Source organism: Artemia sp. Qi Xiang Cuo, chromosome 13 (assembly GCF_049724085.1).
Source record: "Artemia sp. Qi Xiang Cuo chromosome 13, ASM4972408v1, whole genome shotgun sequence".
Taxonomy (NCBI): Eukaryota; Metazoa; Arthropoda; class Branchiopoda; order Anostraca; family Artemiidae; genus Artemia; species Artemia sp. Qi Xiang Cuo.
In genome coordinates this window covers 64,688,452-64,705,706 of record NC_142806.1, presented here as the reverse complement: position 1 = coordinate 64,705,706, position 17,255 = coordinate 64,688,452, and the positions used below count along the sequence as shown (strand labels likewise).

General features: G+C 35.2%; 1 protein-coding gene across 1 annotated transcript in view; it reads right to left on the bottom strand.

The window, feature by feature from the left end:
- The window catches only part of LOC148945550 (caspase-1-like), a 162,913-nt gene that overhangs the window by 73,233 nt on the left and 72,425 nt on the right, over positions 1-17,255 (bottom strand). Inside the window, exon 4 of the mRNA XM_089098809.1 lies at positions 3,556-3,724. Within this exon, the coding sequence (XP_088954935.1) occupies positions 3,556-3,724 (169 nt within the window). The remainder of the gene's footprint in view (positions 1-3,555; positions 3,725-17,255) is intronic.

Here is a 17,255-nt window from a genome sequence, read left to right as displayed (position 1 = left end):
ATTTAATCACAACGCATGTCCTTTATATACGAAATCCCAAGGGCGAATTTTTATACAAAGGGAAAATCATATGTAAGCGACCCTCTCATTGGCTTAGAATGAGATGTAATCTACTCTCTGATTGGTTTAGAAGGAGACACGTGATCCTGTTTCCCATTCCTGGATCATAACATTCTCCCTAGCGTACACCTGGACGAACGACAACAACAAATCAATTGACCTTGACATCATCCATTAGATATTAATAAATCATGAATAAATGGAGTCCCGTTCGGACTGACAGCACATGTGTTCTCCCTGGGGATTCTATGCCCATATATGGTGCCCCGTCACGAGTTATAGATCAATACATTTCCCCCCCCCCCCCCGTTAATGCGCATGTGCAAACTTCGCCCGGAGACAATACACTTGGAAACAACAAATCAATTTTCTCAGAAATCCATTTCCCCTAGGGAGGCTATGCCCATATATGGTGTGGGGTCCGGACTGACAGCACAGGTGTTCTCCCTAGGGATTCTATGCACATATATGGTGTGGGATCATAGTCAGACTCAATTGTAGATGGCAGCAGGGGTGAGGGATGGGGGTACTAGGGTCCTCCCTACTTCTGAACACGTTTTCTCAGAATTCTGCTTATCATGAATATGCTATTAGAAACATTGATTATCTGGCTCATGAAATCTGATATTGAAAAAGGTCAGGCTTTGCTATTAGAGACAATGCTGTATCAGTGTAAGAATGGTCTTGCAGATAGTATTAAAGCATCCGGTAACTCAATTTCCTGTACATGAAAGTCAAAATTTTTTTATTGAAAATGGTGGTTGAAATTTTTGGGTTTTTGGAAGGGGTGCATCGAGACGGGGAGGTGGGGTGGATGGAGGCTGGTAGGTTGTGACTAAAAAGTTTTTAACTTTGTAAGGTTAATTATATCTTTTTTTTCTTCTTTGTGAAAAAATGATAAATGAGTTTTTGTGTAATTGCTTATTGAATATTGTCTATTTTACAAGGTGGTTAGAAGATACAGTCACCCTAAGGACTTGTGTCTTTTATTTGGCTCTGTAGGTTTTGATATAATTTAGTTAGTTCTTTTTTGTGAAACGATAAACATCAAAATCTGAAATCTGAAATCTAAGCTATTCCTGAGATACATCCTTTTGACAACCTATATGAATATATTGTGTTTTTATTTAGTTCAACTTTCCCTTCAATGTCCCCTGTAATTTTTACCTTCACACGCCGAGCCTTATAGTAGTGTTAGTAGCACGGGTGATACAATAAAAGCAACAAAAAAAGCAGTAATAGTATGGACGTATTAGCCTTTCGGTCAGTTGAATATTTTTTTCATGATGCCCTGGAAGTTTCATCGTTAAACACTAAGCCCTTCCAAAGATATTGCTGACAACTAGTATGCTTGTAGTTTGTTTGGATCTAGTTGAATTTGCCCCCTCAGTATTTCCCAAATGTTTCACCTTAATGTCCTCAGCCTTTGTTGTAGTTGCATTAGAAATAGTAGTTGTATTAGTAGTAATAATTGTGGTATAATCTCACTGATAGAGATCTTAAGAAGCCATTTTATTTTAAAAAGTCATTACGTCTAATAGCTAAACCTCCGGGGATGCCATGCCCCTAAAGCCCCTGGGGTAAGGAATATAAGTTATGCAATTTGTCAATTTTTACATACAGAATTTATCATATCAGAAATTATCAGGAAAGGGGGAAATGTTCGATCCTGAATGTGACCAGAACGGCTAAGGGTGGTGAGGCAACATTTTGAGAAACGTTGAGGGGTATGTTGAGATAAATAATAAAACTGTATGCATTCAAGTTATCAAAAGTGTCTATCTGAAATGTCTTAGGAACAGGTAAGGGTATTAACTTGAAACATTCATGGCCGCCACTACTGCTGCTATTATTGTAGTTGCTAATGAGACTGGTTGTGATTGCAAATGTGGCTACTTCCAATTGCGATAACTTTCAACTGTGACTCCAATTGCTGGCAACAGCTGCTAGATCTATTTTTGATTGCTTTCAGAGAATTTTGTGGGGATTTTGAACTTCGAATCTTTAATGTTAAAAAGAAATTACTTTAATGTTTTGATATTTCGATAAGACTTTGATGTTGGAAAGAAAATGATGTTGAAAATTGGGAACGTTGAAACACTTGAAACTTTAGCAGTCAAGAACAAACATAAATTAACTGAAAAAAACTTTCCGGAAAAAAAGTTTTTCAAAGAAAAGCAAAGGCCATATTAAAGTTAAAAAATAAGTTCCTAGATTAATTCAAACTCAAAACGACCAGAAATTACTTCTAAAGAATAAATTAAACTCAAAATAAACAGAAATTAAATAAACAGTCATAGCAAAAAAACATACAACAGGTACTAACATAAATGAATAAATAAATCTTAAAGCTTGTGAAACTTAAATTACATATGTAAATCAAACTTAAAACGAAAAATAATTGCTACAAACAAAAGTTTGGCTACTGCTTCTTTCCCTAAATGCAAAAGTCTAAAGCATATTTCGTCATTTGCGCTTTACTGAAAACGTATAATATTACAAAATTTTCTTTTGTACTTACAACATTGAAAAAAAAGTTACAGTGAAATAAAATCCTGAACTGCTGAAGTATCACATATTACTGTCATTATATATCAAATGTTCAGTTTATTTTTATTAGTTCTTTCCAAGGACTGTTCAAGACATAAGTAGTGTTCAATAAAAGGCAAAAGACACAGTAGGCTTTAGACTTCTACAGTCAGGGAAAAGGACATTAGCCAAACTTTTGTTTGCAGTGCTTTTTCTTCATTTTAAGTTTGATTTCGATACTCAATTTAAGTCTTACTTGTTTTAAGATTTATTCATTAATATTAATACCTGTTTTTGTTTATGATTGTTTTTTTCTGTTCGTTTTAGGTTTTATTAATTCTTTAAAAGTAATTTCTGGTCGTTTTGATTGTGAACTATTGTAGACATTTATTCCTACTGGTCTCAAATTTAATGCGGTTTTCTACTTTCCTTTGAATTTTTTTTCATTTCTTTTTTTATTCAATCCTGAATAAAGTTTGGTTGGGTTTCTTCAGTAAAAATGTTGTGATACTAGCGAATGTTATCAAAGATGATTAGAGCAATGAGTTTTGCTAAGGAACCGTTTATTTTTACACATAGTTTAATGAATTTTTTTATTAGTACAAAAACATTTCTTAGTTACTTTTCAGTTTTGAGTGAAAACCATTTTGAATACTTAAATTGACTGGCATTTAGGCTAGTAAAAGACAGCGTGAACCTTATAAATTAGTTAACTATTTTCTTCAGGCACTTGATTACTATTTTAAAACTAAAATAAAATTGTTTATTTTTGTATTAGTTTTTTGTTGTTAGTAAAGCAATAGATTTACATAATCCAAAATACTATACAAAATATATCAGCAGTCAGTTTATTTAAACTAATCTTATAGATATTTTATTTTTTATTTGGGTGATGATTTTAGTTTCTTTTACGTTTTAATTTGAGGTTTCTTTCATAGAAAAAAAAATTTCTTTGTTTGGTAATACCTGGAATGGTCGAAAAACAAATCATAAAGTCAGCTTGAGTTGGAATTGTAAAATACGGTGAACTAGTTGTACTCTTCACTGGTTTTGGGTGGTTAAATTTAATGGTATCTGTTTGGCTATCTTCGCGATATAGGATCGCTCCAGTGTTTGTAAAGCTACCCTGGCACGCCTAAAACGAGAAAACGAGGATAATGAGAATTATTAACAAACCATTTGAGAAAATTCTCCTCTTTAGACAAAAGAAACTTAGTTTTTCATCAAGCTGTTCGCAGTAACGAGCTATAAGTAAAGGCCGATCCGTGCCAATAGTTACCAAAACAATAAAGAGTGGATTTTGATAACAGATCCTCCCACAATCAGCATCAATAAATAAATGAAACCCAAAACAAACAGAAATTAAAATAAGTCAAATTCAAAACGAGCAAATATTAATCTGAGTAGGGTTCTAAACCCTCTGCTTTCTTGAAGCTAGAATATAATTTGTACTTTACTGAAAAAAAATTCAAATGAATTTACTGAAAAAAATGGGCACTGTCAGTTTAGTATACATATGCTGATATTTATTCCTTAATTTCTTAATTAATTTTTGATTTCTTAAAGCTATAAAAGTGAAGACATTTAAAAGAATTTTTTTCCGTAAAGTACAAATTATATTCTGGCTTTTAGAAAGCATGGGGCTTAGAACCCTACTCAGATTAATTTTTACTCGTTTTCAGTTTGACTCTGTTATTTATTTTAATTTAGGTTTGTTTTGGGTTTTATGTTTGTTATGTTTGTTTAGTGAAAACATCTAAAAGAATTTTTTCAGTAAAGTACAAATTATGTTCTGGCATTTAGAAAGCATCGGGTTTAGAGCCCTACTCATATTAATTTTTGCTCATTTTGAGGTTGACTCTCTTATTTATTTTAATTTATGTTTGTTTTGGGTTTTATTTATTCATTGCTTTTGATTTGTAGTAATTGTATGCTTGGTAGATTATTTTATTCTATTATTGTTCATTTTTGGTTTAATGGCATTCTTTACCTTTTTAAAAAAACTTATTTTGTGGAAAAAGTTATTTTTAAATTAATTTCTGTTCGTGTTATATTGACATATTCTTTTTAAGGGAGAAAGACTGTGCTTCATCTAAAGTTAAACAACCAAACCTTCCATAAAAACATTAAATATCACCTGGGTATAACTTACAACCCTTGCCTCTAATCTCTGGTGTTGGTTTCAACCCGAAAAACCTTGTTATATAATATTTAGACTATTTTGAATATAATGGGTATCTCAAAATTTCTATTAGATGCATTTCGGCACAATACGACGTGTGTGCAGGGGGGGGGGAGGGAGTAACTGCCCTACGGTCACTTTGACTCTTAAAAAGAGCACTAGAGCGTCTGATTACCAATCCAATTAGCCCCCCTCCGGAGTTTATATGGCCACGCTTTCTATAAATAATTTCTGAGACCACACTGGCTAATCATGATAAAACATAGAATCGCGGAGAAAACGATGACAATTAACCGCCAGTGAAAAAATTATGCAAATATTTTGGTCAATACATCCGTTTGACAATACTCAGATCATAATAAAACTTATAAAAACATAAAAAACCAAACCTTAAAATAAAAAGATAGAACTAAAATTGGACGAAGCTTTCTCAGTAATGTCGAAAGGGTTACTGAATAAAAAACACAAGTCTAAATGGCATTTTACAATTTCGTTTTACGTAAAGCACTCTTAAAGGCCAATCGCTTTCCAGTTAGATTATTATCGGAGATTTTGTTTGATTGCACAATATAAAAAAATACAAAATACAAAACAAAAAGCGATTGGCCTTTAAGAGTGCTTTACGTAAAATGAAATTGTAAAATGCCATTTGGACTTGTGTTTTTAATTCAGTTACCCTTTCACCGTCACTGAGAAAGGGTCGTCCAATTTTAGTTTTGTTTTTATTTTAAGGTTTGAATTTTTATATTTTTATTATATTTTATTCTGCACTGAGGACGATCAAGTGGAGGTCTTGACCGAAATATTTGCATAATTTTTCAATTTTTTCACTGGCAGTTAATTGTCCTCATTTTCTTCACGATTTTATGTTTTATCAAGCTTTCTATAAAAACTTATATTTCCCCAGGGCATAGATTTTTAATCTTCAAAACATAATTTCCAGACCTTTCTTATACGCTGAACAAAATACCTATCTAAAAATTTGGATTTTAAGTGTTTAGGAAAATGATGGGCATGGGAGGGCATTTGCCCTGATCACTTTCGACTAATAAAAATGGCTATAGTTCACTCAATTTCCAATCGAATTTGCCCTTTTTAAAGCTTCTATGACAAAACTTTTTATAAAAACCTTATATGCCCGAAGGGCATACCCTAGGACCCTTGTCCTGAGTGTTATGGGGGGAGGGTTGTCATCCTCAAAGACATAATTTTCAGACCTTTCAACTACGTTGAATAAAATGGCCATATCAAAATTTTGATCCGAAATGTTTGGGGAAATGGCGGGCATGGGGAGGGGGTGAATCTCCCTCTGATTACTTTCGATTATTAAAAACGCCAATAGCCTTCTCAATTTCGAATTCAATGACCCCTTTTTGAAGTTTTTGCGACAATGCTTTCTATAAAAGCATTATATAACCCCTTGGCATAACTTACAATCTTAGCCCTAAGGGCTGTAGGGGGGTTGTCATAGTCAAAACCATATTTTTCGGAAAATTCAACTATGCTCAACAAAATGGCTATATCAAAATGTTGATAAGAAGTGTTTGGTGAAATGATGGGCATGGAAAAGGAGGGGAGGGGGATTTGCCTTCCGATCGCTTTTGACTATTAATAAGGGCACTTAAAAGCCATCTTAATTCCCAATTGAATGAACCCTTTTTGAAGTTTCTACGACAGCGCATTCTATAAACATCTATATGACACCAGGGCATACCTTACAACCTTAGCCCTGAGGGCTGTGGGGGGTTGTCATACTCAACAACATACTTTCCAGACCCTTCAACTACGTTCAACAAAATGGGTATATCAAAATGTTGATCGAAAATATGTGGGGATATGACGGGCGTGGGGGGAGGCATTTAACCTCCAGTCACTTTTGACTATTAATAAGGGCACTATCCCTCTCTATTTCCAATTGAATGAGCCCTTTTTGAAGTTTCTACTACAACGCTTTCTATAAAAACCTTATATGCTCTCAGGGCATAACTTACAACCTTTGCCCATGGGGCTGTGGGGGGTTTTCATCCTTAAAGACCTAATTTCTTTAACTCTCAATTACGTTGAAAAAATAGCTATCTCAAAAAATTTTATTGAATGGGTTTGGGGATATGGTGGGCGTGAGAGGGAGGTTAGTTGCCCTCAAATCACTTTCTACTATTAAAAAGGGTACTAGCCTGTTCAATTTCCAATCAAGTTAACCCTTTTTGAAGTTTCTACAACAATACTTCCAATAAAAACCTTATATTCCCCAATGGCATAACTTACACCCCTTGCCCTGAGGGATATGGGGGGGGGGTCATCATCCTCACAGACCTATTTTCCAAAACTTTCGACTGCATTGAACAAAATGAATATCTCAAAATTTTGATTGCATGTGTTTGGGAAAACGGTGGGCGTGATAGGGTTGGTTTGTTGCCCTCCAATCACTTTTGACTATTAAAAAGGGCACTATCCCTTTCAATTTCTAATTGAATGAGCCCTTTTTGAAGTTTCTACGACAACGCTTTCTATAAAAAAAACTTTATATGCCCCCAGGGTATATAACCAGAACTTTCCAGACCTCTCAACTACGTTCAACAGCATGGCCATATCAAATTTTGATTGGATGTGTTTGGGAAAATGGTGGGCGTTGGAGGGGGGCTAGCCACCCATAAATCACTTTCGACTATCAAAAAGGGCACTAGTCCTTTGAATTTCCAATCAAATGAGCCCTTTTTGAAGTTTCGATGACAACACTTTCTATGAAAACCTTATATGGCCCCAGGGCATAACTTACTACCCTTGCCCTTAGGGCTGTGGGGGGATTGTCATCCTCAAAGACCTAATTTCCAGAACATTTAACTGTGTTGAACAAAATCAATATCTAAAAATTTTATTGTATATGTTTGGGGAAATGGTGGGCGTAAGAGTGGGGTTAATTGCTCTCCATTCTTTTTCAACTATTAAAAAGGGCACTGACCCTTTCAATTTTTAATTGAATGAGCCCTTTTTGAAGTTTTTGCGACAACCGTTTCTATAAGAACCTTATTTGTCCCCAGGGCATAACTTACAACCCTCGCCATAAGTGCTGTGGGGCGTTTGTCATCCTCAAAGACCTAATTTCCAGAGCTTTCAACTACGATGAACAAATTGGCTATCTTACAATTTTTATTGGATGTGTTTTGGGAAATGGTCGCCGTGAGTGGGGGGTTAGCTGCCCTCCAATCATTTTCGACTATTCAAAGGGGCAGTAGCCCTTTGAATTTGCAATTGAATGAACCCTTTTTGAAGTTCCTACGACAACGCATTCAATAAAAAAACGTACATGCCCCCAGGGCATAAATTACAACCCTTGCCTGTGGACTGTGAGGGGAGTGTCCTCTTCAAAGAGATAATTTCTAGATCTTTCAAATATGTTGGACAAAATGGCTATCTCAAAATTTTGATTGAATGTGTTTGGTGAAATGGTGGGCGTGGAAGGGGTGTTAGTTGAAATCCAATTACTTTCGACTATTATAAAGGGTACAAGCCCTTCCAATTTCCAATCGAATGAGCGCTTTTTGAAGTTTCTACGACAGCTCCTTCGATACAAAGCGCCCTGGTCGAAAACCAAGTAACCAAGATACCAAAAAAAAAAAAGAAGATATATTGTGCCAACATCGCTATTGCACAGCCTATGCACAACCTATGAAAAGAGAAAGTTTCTCGGCAAAATGGTATTTTCGGTCGCATTGTTGCGTAAAACATTAATTTTGACTCAAAGAGGGCTAAAAAGTAGCCTATTGAAAGCTAATAAGATAGTTCTGCTGAATTTAGGAATCTTAAAAAACTATATTCAAGATTACCCGTTTCAGAGTTCACAATACCCTATGTTTGACGATTTGTTCCTTAAGATTAATTTAAAAAACTTTTTATACAAAATAAGTTAAAACAGCCAAAAGTAAAGAGCTCCATTAAGCCAAAAATGAGCAGATATAAAGTCAAATAATCTTCCAAGTGTAAAACTACCACAAATCACCATCAATAAATAAATGAAACTCAAAATGAACAAAAATCACAGGCAGCACAATCACGCTGCCTATGTAAAGGACGATGTTGGCAAAATTTACTATTTTGTTCTGGGGGGGGGGGGGCTTAGACCAGGGCACTTTGTATCGAAGGAGTTGTCGTAGAAACTTTGAAAAGGATTCATTTGATTCGAAATTGGAGTAGCTAGTGCCCATTTTAATAGTCGAAAATGATTGGAAGGCAACTAAGACCCCTTCCAAGCCCAACATTTCCCAAAACACATCCAAAAATTTTTTGATTTCCCGATAGAAATTATGTTTTTGAGGAGGACACTTCCCCACAGCCCCCAGGGCAAGGGTTTTAAGTTATGGCCAGGGGCCATATACGATTTTTACAGAAAGCAATGTCGTAGAAACTTCAAAAAAGGCTCATTCGAGTGGAAATTCAAAGGGCTACTGCCCTTTTTAATAGTCGAAAATGATTAGAGGGCAACTAACCCCTCTCTCACGCCCACCTATTCTGCAAACACATCCAATCAAAATTTTGAGGTAGCCATTTTGTTCAACTTAGTTGAAAGTTCGGGATATTAGGTCTTTCAGGATGACATCACCCACACAGCCCTCAAGGCAAGAGTTATAAGTTATGCCCTAGGGGCATATAAGGTTTTCAAAGAAAGTGTTGTCGTAGAAACTTCAAAAGGGGCTCATTTGATTGGAAATTGAAATGGCTAATGCCCTTTTTAATAGTCGAAAGTGATTGGAAGGTAACTAACACCTCTTCCACGCCCACCATTTTCCCAAACACATCGAATATAAACACGTCCAATATTGTTTATATTTTACTGAAAAAAAAAACTCTTTTAAATGTTTTCACTAATAACTTTCAGAAAACGAAAATTAATTAAGATTTCAAGGAATAAATATCAGCATATGTATATTAAACTGTCAATGCACATTTTTTTTCAGTATATTCATTTGAAATTTTTTCTAAGTTATCATTAAGCAGCGAGTTTTTTTGTTTAATTGCAAATCCCCCCAAACATTTCCTAAAAGTTTTATCTTAGTATCCTTAGCGCTATTATTTACAGTAGCTGTAGTGGTAGTATACACATAGTGCCTTCTGGCTAGCTCAAAATCCACCACAACTAGCCCCTAAAGGTCTCCATTTTTGCTCGGTTTTCTTTCTTTATGCCACTCAGTCCTGGGATGAAATCCGGGCTTCGGCTAGGCGATAAAAGAGGCTGAAAAATGGTCTCGCTCGAGATAACTTAAAGGTAGTAACAATAGGGAGATTATCGCTGCGTTTGTGTGTGTGTGTGTGTGTGTGTGTGTGTGTGTGTGTATGTGTGTGTGTGTGTGTGTGTGTGTGTGTGTGTGTGTGTGTGTGTGTGTGTGTGTGTGTGTGTGTGTGTGTGTGTGTGTGTGTGTGTGTGTGTGTGTGTGTGTGTGTGTGTGTGTGTGTGTGTGTGTGTGTGTGTGTGTGTGTGTGTGTGTGTGTGTGTGTGTGTGTGTGTGTGTGTGTGTGTGTGTGTGTGTGTGTGTGTGTGTGTGTGTGTGTGTGTGTGTGTGTGTGTGTGTGTGTGTGTGTGTGTGTGTGTGTGTGTGTGTGTGTGTGTGTGTGTGTGTGTGTGTGTGTGTGTGTGTGTGTGTGTGTGTGTGTGTGTGTGTGTGTGTGTGTGTGTGTGTGTGTGTGTGTGTGTGTGTGTGTGTGTGTGTGTGCGTGTATTCCTCTAACACCAACCCTTTACTAGCTTTTTAACGTTTTGTATTTCGATTTGTCAATTCTTTTTTATTGATCCTTAAAATTCTTATATCTAATGGTACACTATCATCAGTACCAGAACAGGTTTTCGATACTTCTTGCCTGAAAAACTATACCAGAAAGTTCAAAAAACCAAATTCAGTACATTAATAAAGAAAAAAAAAGTAAACACTAAAATTGAAAAAAAAGAAACACTTAGATCGAAAAAATTATAAATACTGAATTTATAAAAATAAAAAATGAAACAATTATTTCTTTAAAAGTGCCATTTTAAACCCCCCCCCCCCCTCGTATAGCCGATGTCAGGGGCCCACTGAAGTGGCTGGGCACAGACCGGACTCTCCTGAAGCGGCTATCCGAAGCTTGGGGCCCCCGCAGTGGCTTGCCGAAGGCCAAGGATCCTCCAAAGTGGGACAACCCTTAGGGGTTCAAATGGCCTTTCTAAAGAAATAAGTGTTTCATTTTTGTTGTGCTTGGTGCATTGATTTTTTTTCTTTTCCATTCAGCGTTTTGATTTTTTTTTTCAATTTTAGTGTCTTTTTGTTTCAAAAATAAGTCTTTGGATTTTGTTTTTTCAAGTTTTTTATACGGTTTTTTATGCACGAATTTTTGAAATTTTGTTCATGTGCTGATGATGGTATACCACTAAATATACTCAGTGAGTCCACCACCTCTATCTAAGGAATGAATAGGTGAACACCTAAAAACGGGATTCATGGAGTAAAAAGAATATGTTTTTTGTGGATCGTGAGTTTGTTTTTAAACAGTTCTAGAAAAGTGAACATGAATTGCCTCAAGAAAGTGTTTGTAAATGATAAAGTTATCTTATCATTTAATGCTCACAAGAACGGATATCTGAGTTGTCCGATACGCTTGTTGTCATGAAAGTGATAAATTTAATTTCTTTGGAGTACCGAAGAATATTAACTATTGTTGTGGTGGATATTCAAGAGTAATATTTCCAGAAAAATTATTTTTGAAGAATAATGAAAGTCTAAAACTAATAGTTGGTGACTATGGTAAGCTTCTTGCTTATTCTGTTGGTAATACGTTATCGATTGATAAGTCTTATCGTCATCTTCTGGTATTGGTATTCAAAAAGGCTGGAATTATGCTTTAGAAATGGCAAAAGCTTTATTTTATCTAGATATCGATAGTAATTGACAATGAAATCTTATGTAATATAAAGAGGGTATTGGTATATAATATTTCCAAAGAAAATAAGGCTGAATTGTTGAGAAGAAAAGTGCGCTTAAACATTAATAATAGTAATATTGGTATATTAACAGATTCACTCATTGAATCGACCAGTGTCAGTAATGTAACGCCTTATCAGCTTGAGGATGAGACTAAAATACGAATAGTGTATGACTCAAATTGGAATAATGAATATTGTACTAGTCACAAAACAAGAGAAGATGTTAAGGGCATTTCAAGAGAGATCATGACGAATTATTCTATGGAACAAATTCAAAATATTCAAAGTTGTTCATTGAATAATTGTAAGTGATAATGTTTTATTAACAGTGCCCTTTTTCACTATTTTGCTATGTTTCTTTTATTCTTAGGATTAGGGTTGCTAAGAGAATTCATGAGAATGTAAAAAATAACAATATTAAGGACTAACAAAAAAAAAATAAAAAAAACGTTTATTTTTTGGATTAGGACTATTAAAGGAATGTATGAAACTTTAAATAAATAACAATGTCAAGGACAAATAAAAAAAAAATAAATAAAAAAACAAACATTAAAATTTTGTTAAGGGGTATGGTGGCAGAGGAGTTTACGAAAATAAAAGAATAAACCGATGGTTATTATTGTGGTGTTATTCTGATATTCTGCTATTTTTTTTATTGTGGTGTTATTCTGGACTAGAAAAGTCAGGGTTATGACTTTAAAAAAAAATGACATAGTGTCCGCATGTCCCACGATAAAACATAAAACTCTTGAAATAGATAAAAAAAATAGGAATAAAAAATCTGAAAAACATAAAACAGTAAAAAGTTAGAATTACACAATATAAGGGAAATGACTTAATTCAAAGAAAGATGAACGAGAGTTCAATCTTTAAACTCTCAGGAAATGAAGTGCGAGGAAGACCCCTAAAAATCCCCGTCAAATAGACTGAAACAAAAGAATCTCTACCCCAGAAAAAGTCTGGGATATGACCTTCAAAGAAATGCCAACATATCCGTATATCTCACGATAAGACATAAACTCTTGAAAAAAGATAAAACATAAGGAATAGAAAACTGAAAATTAACGTAAGATATTAAAAATTTAGAATTACAAAAATAAGGAAAAATGACCATTACAAAGAAAGGCAAACAAGAGTACCGCCTTAAAACCTCCCAGGAATGGAGTGAAAGGAAGGCATCCCCTGATCATCCCCGTAAAATAAACTGTGAGGGGAATGATCTCGCAGGACTAAAAAAGTCAGGGTTATGACTTTAAAAAAATGACCGTAGTTCGTATAACCACGATAGAACAGAAAACTCTTGAAAAAGTTAAAAAAAGAAATAAAACAAATGAAAATTAATACAAAATATTAAAAATTCAGAATTACAAGGGAAACGGCCAAATTCAAACAAAAGCGAACAGGAGTCCCGTCTTAAAACCCTCCTGAAATTGAGTGAAAGGAAATCCTCGCAAATTATCCCGTGAAATAGACTGTGCGGGAAGTATCTCGCAGGAGTAGGAAAATTCAGGATTTTGACTTTCAAAAGATGATAAAGTTTCCACATATCCCACTATAAAACATAAGACTCTTGTAAAAGATAAAAAATGAATAGAAAGGCTGAAAATAAACATAAAATATTAAAAAATTGAGAGTTACAAAATATAATAGAAAGGCCTAATTAAAGAACACATGCAATAAAAATTTTGAGACATCCATTTTGTTCAACGTAGGTGAAAGTTCTGGTAATTATATCTTTGAGGATAACAAACCCCCCCATATCCCTCAGTGCAAGGGTTGTATGTTTTGCCTTGGGGGTATATAAGGTTCTTATCGATAGTTTTGTCTCTAGAAACTTCAAAAAGAGCTCATTCAAAAGGAAATTTAAAGGGCTAGTGCCCTTTTTAATAGTCAAAAGTGATTGGAAGGTGACTGACCCCCTCTCACGCCCACCATTTCCCCAAACACATGAAATCAAAATTTTTAGATAGTCATTTTTTCAGCGTAGTTGAAAGTTCTGGAAATTATTTCTTTGAGGATGAAAACTCCCCCGTGACCCTCAGAGCAAGGGTTGGTTGAATTACGTCTTTGTTGTAGGGGGTTCTGAATAATACTATTTGACTTTTTTTTGCTATTAATGGTCATTTTATTCGCAAGGCACCACGCCTGGGCTCTGCTCAGAAGGACTGGGCAGTGGTTATTGCCGATGGTAAATTGGAACCAGTGATGAAGAAGTTGCTGTCATCAGTAAATAATACAGGATAAACTGAAGGGCCCAGGTCCATAACAAGATCATTGATAGGTAGGAGAAATAAAATAGGGCCTAGAACGGAGCCTTGTCGGACACCCCTCCGAACAGGTAAGGGCTGAGAGGATACTCCACCTAGGCTCACACTCTGTACCCTTCCAGATAGATAATAATCAAACCAAGAGAGTGGAACACTACGAATACCGTAACTATTTAATTTACTTATTAAAATACTATGATCGACCATGTCAAAGGCCTTAGAAAAATCCAAAAATAGGCCCAATGCAGTTTTTAAAGGTCGAGTTTTGAGCGTATGAACTGTGTAGTGTTAATTAGAGCATGAAAATTTGAAAATTTTGGCCTAAAGCCATATTAGTGAGGAGAAATCAAAGAAACGCAGTGCTGACAGTCAAACAGAAAGGGAGACAGACGTCTGAAGCTGATTCGCTCGAGCACTTTGGATATAACAGGAAGAATTGAGATTGGACGATAATTACCTATATCAGTTGGATCGCCCTTTTTAAGAACTGGAATAACAATGGCTGACTTTAAGTAAATCAGGGAAAACTGCGTGGGTTAAAGATAGGTTAGCAATATGCTTGATGGACTTGTAAACAAAAGGAGATATGGTCTTCAGGAGCTTATTACTTAATCCAAGACTGTCAGGTGTAATACTATTAGGGAGAGCACCGATGACTTGATGTACCTCATTGGTATCAGTTGGGCAGAAAAACATGGATCTAGAATTGAAGCAGGGAAATACAGCCTGTAAGGAGGAGCGGGAGTCAGTATGGGGAACATTAGAAAAATAATTATTAAATGCGTCAGGTGCCTGTAAATGGTCAACTAATCTGCCATTTGTGTCATTAAGGCAAATAGGTATAGACTTGGATTTTTTATTTTTTGAGAGTATATCATTAATGGTGGATGAACTCTTTTTCAGGTTTCCTTTGCAACGGAGAATTTTTGTATAATAATAATTTCTCTTCGCTTCACGGATGAGTTTAGTGTATAATTTTTTATAATTTTTATAATTTGATAGGTCAATATCATCAGTTAGTCTTACAGGCTAACTTATATAATTTGTTTTTACGATATGAGGAGACAATGAGGCTATGTGATATCCAGGGGAATATAGAGATATTTTTCCGGTTAGGTTTACGAATAGGAAAAGTTGAATGGATAATCTCACTTAGCCTTTGCGCAAAACCATTTGTGGCAGAATTTACCTCTTGACAATTTAAGACATCGGACCAGTCAGTAGTTCTTAGGCAATCGATGAAATAGGTTATATTTGCAGAGCTGTAGTTTCTAGAAGATGTTGGGATATTAATTCTAGAGCGTAGAGGTAGTGGTTGCGAAGGTAGTGACAAGTAAATAGGAAAAAAAAAATTAGAATTAAATGTAAGTAGTAAATTTAAATTACAAATGTATGATTTTTAAATTCGACGGGGTGGTTTCCCCTGAGGGTAAGGAACGGGAAGGTAATAGTTTTAGTTATTGGGTAAATGAGGGGTATAGTTTTGTCTGAGATTAGTAGCGGTGACCATTCTGTGTATTTTGTTAAATTGTAATGATTTTGGTTCTCGGCGTCCAGGAATGGACTGAGTATTTTGATTATGTGTGATTTATTATTTTCATTTGTTAATAAACCCATTGAACTTGTTAATAAACCCATTGACCTTGAAAATGGTCTGAAAGATCCGAAAATATTATATTTGAGGACAGGTCATTTCCCAGGGAAGTGGATACAAAAATGTTATCAATTAATGTTTAAGTTGATCTCACAGGATCGACTCTACTGGGGAAAAAAATTGTGGGTAGAAGACCACTCGCGGTTTCCGATTAAAATAAAATCAGATTGAATATTTTTACCAACATTGAGTAGGTTGCAATTAAAGTCCCCAAGAACTATTGCCTTTTTATGGGGTAGGTTAATAAAATTAGAGAAATCATCAAACAGATTACTAAAAAATGAGGTCGGAAGTGGAGGAGGTTTGTAAAATAAGGAGAGTATATAGGAATTTTGGCCAATAGCTATGCTAACAATTATTGAATAAATGCATCTCAGATTTATATGTGTAGAGAAAATAGATTTGCACTCTGATAGCCTGGTAAAATTTACATTCGAACGGATGTAAAGTGAGATACCCCCAGAACACTTTATCAATCTCCTGGGCATATGGATTATTTGGTAACCAGGGAGTAAAAAATCACTAGTATCATCATTATCGGAAAGCCATGTCTCTGTTAATCCTATTTTGTCAAAAGGGCAGACACCGTTAAATGAAATTAAATCTTTAAACTTGAGCCACTTATCCCGGATGCTTCTGATGTTGAAACAAAGAACATTTAGGGAATTATTATTTACAAGTTTTGGCTTCACATTGTTAGCAAAATCAAGAATATCAAGGTATTTACAACTAGCGTGTGTTAAAGTACCATGGGGCTGCTTATAGGGTTGGCTTGCTGATTACTTTCTATACCGGGATAATTAAAAGCAATGTTATTAATAAGGGATAAATTAGTTAAAAACGAAAAGTAACACATTAATTAGTCGTCAGGCATTCTGATTGTTACTCAATCAGTCTATGTTGGCTTAAAACACTCTCAATTTGAATATGAGTATATACCATCTTTTGAATTTGCTTGCGCCTCCGTACCAAACAGGTTTTTCTACTAGGTAAACAGGTCATTACACTCTTTGTCAAGAGGATTTCACGGGTAATTAAAGAATGAGATGTTTGCATCAACAATACAAAGAATAAGCTCAGATACTTAATAGATTTGACGTTTACAAGAGACATTGCTAGAAAGTATTCAATAGCTTAATTGAAAAGTAACGATAGAATGACATTGTGACTTGACCTAGCTTTACCTCGCCGATGTGATCTGTATAATACATAAGTAACGTTTGAAAAATATTGTCAATTTAAAAAGAACTGGCTGAAAAGGGTTTTGAAGGGGATGGGTTGCATAGAGGGGTGACTTGCACGAGGGTTCAGTTAAAGGGGATACAGTTGCACGGGGGGTTTCGGTTATACACGGGTTCAGTTACAAGGGGATTCAGTTGCACGGGGGGTATCCCTTTTTTCGAAAATCGGGCTCCCTGTTTTCAAAATCCCTTTTTCTTCTGAGGCTTGGAGCATTTGTGTCAACAATACAAAGAATAAGCTCAGATACTTAATAGATTTGACGTTTACAAGAGACATTGCTAGAAAGTATTCAATAGCTTAATTGAAAAGTAACGATAGAATAACATTGTGACTTGACCTAACTTTACCTCGCCGATGTGATCTGTATAATACATA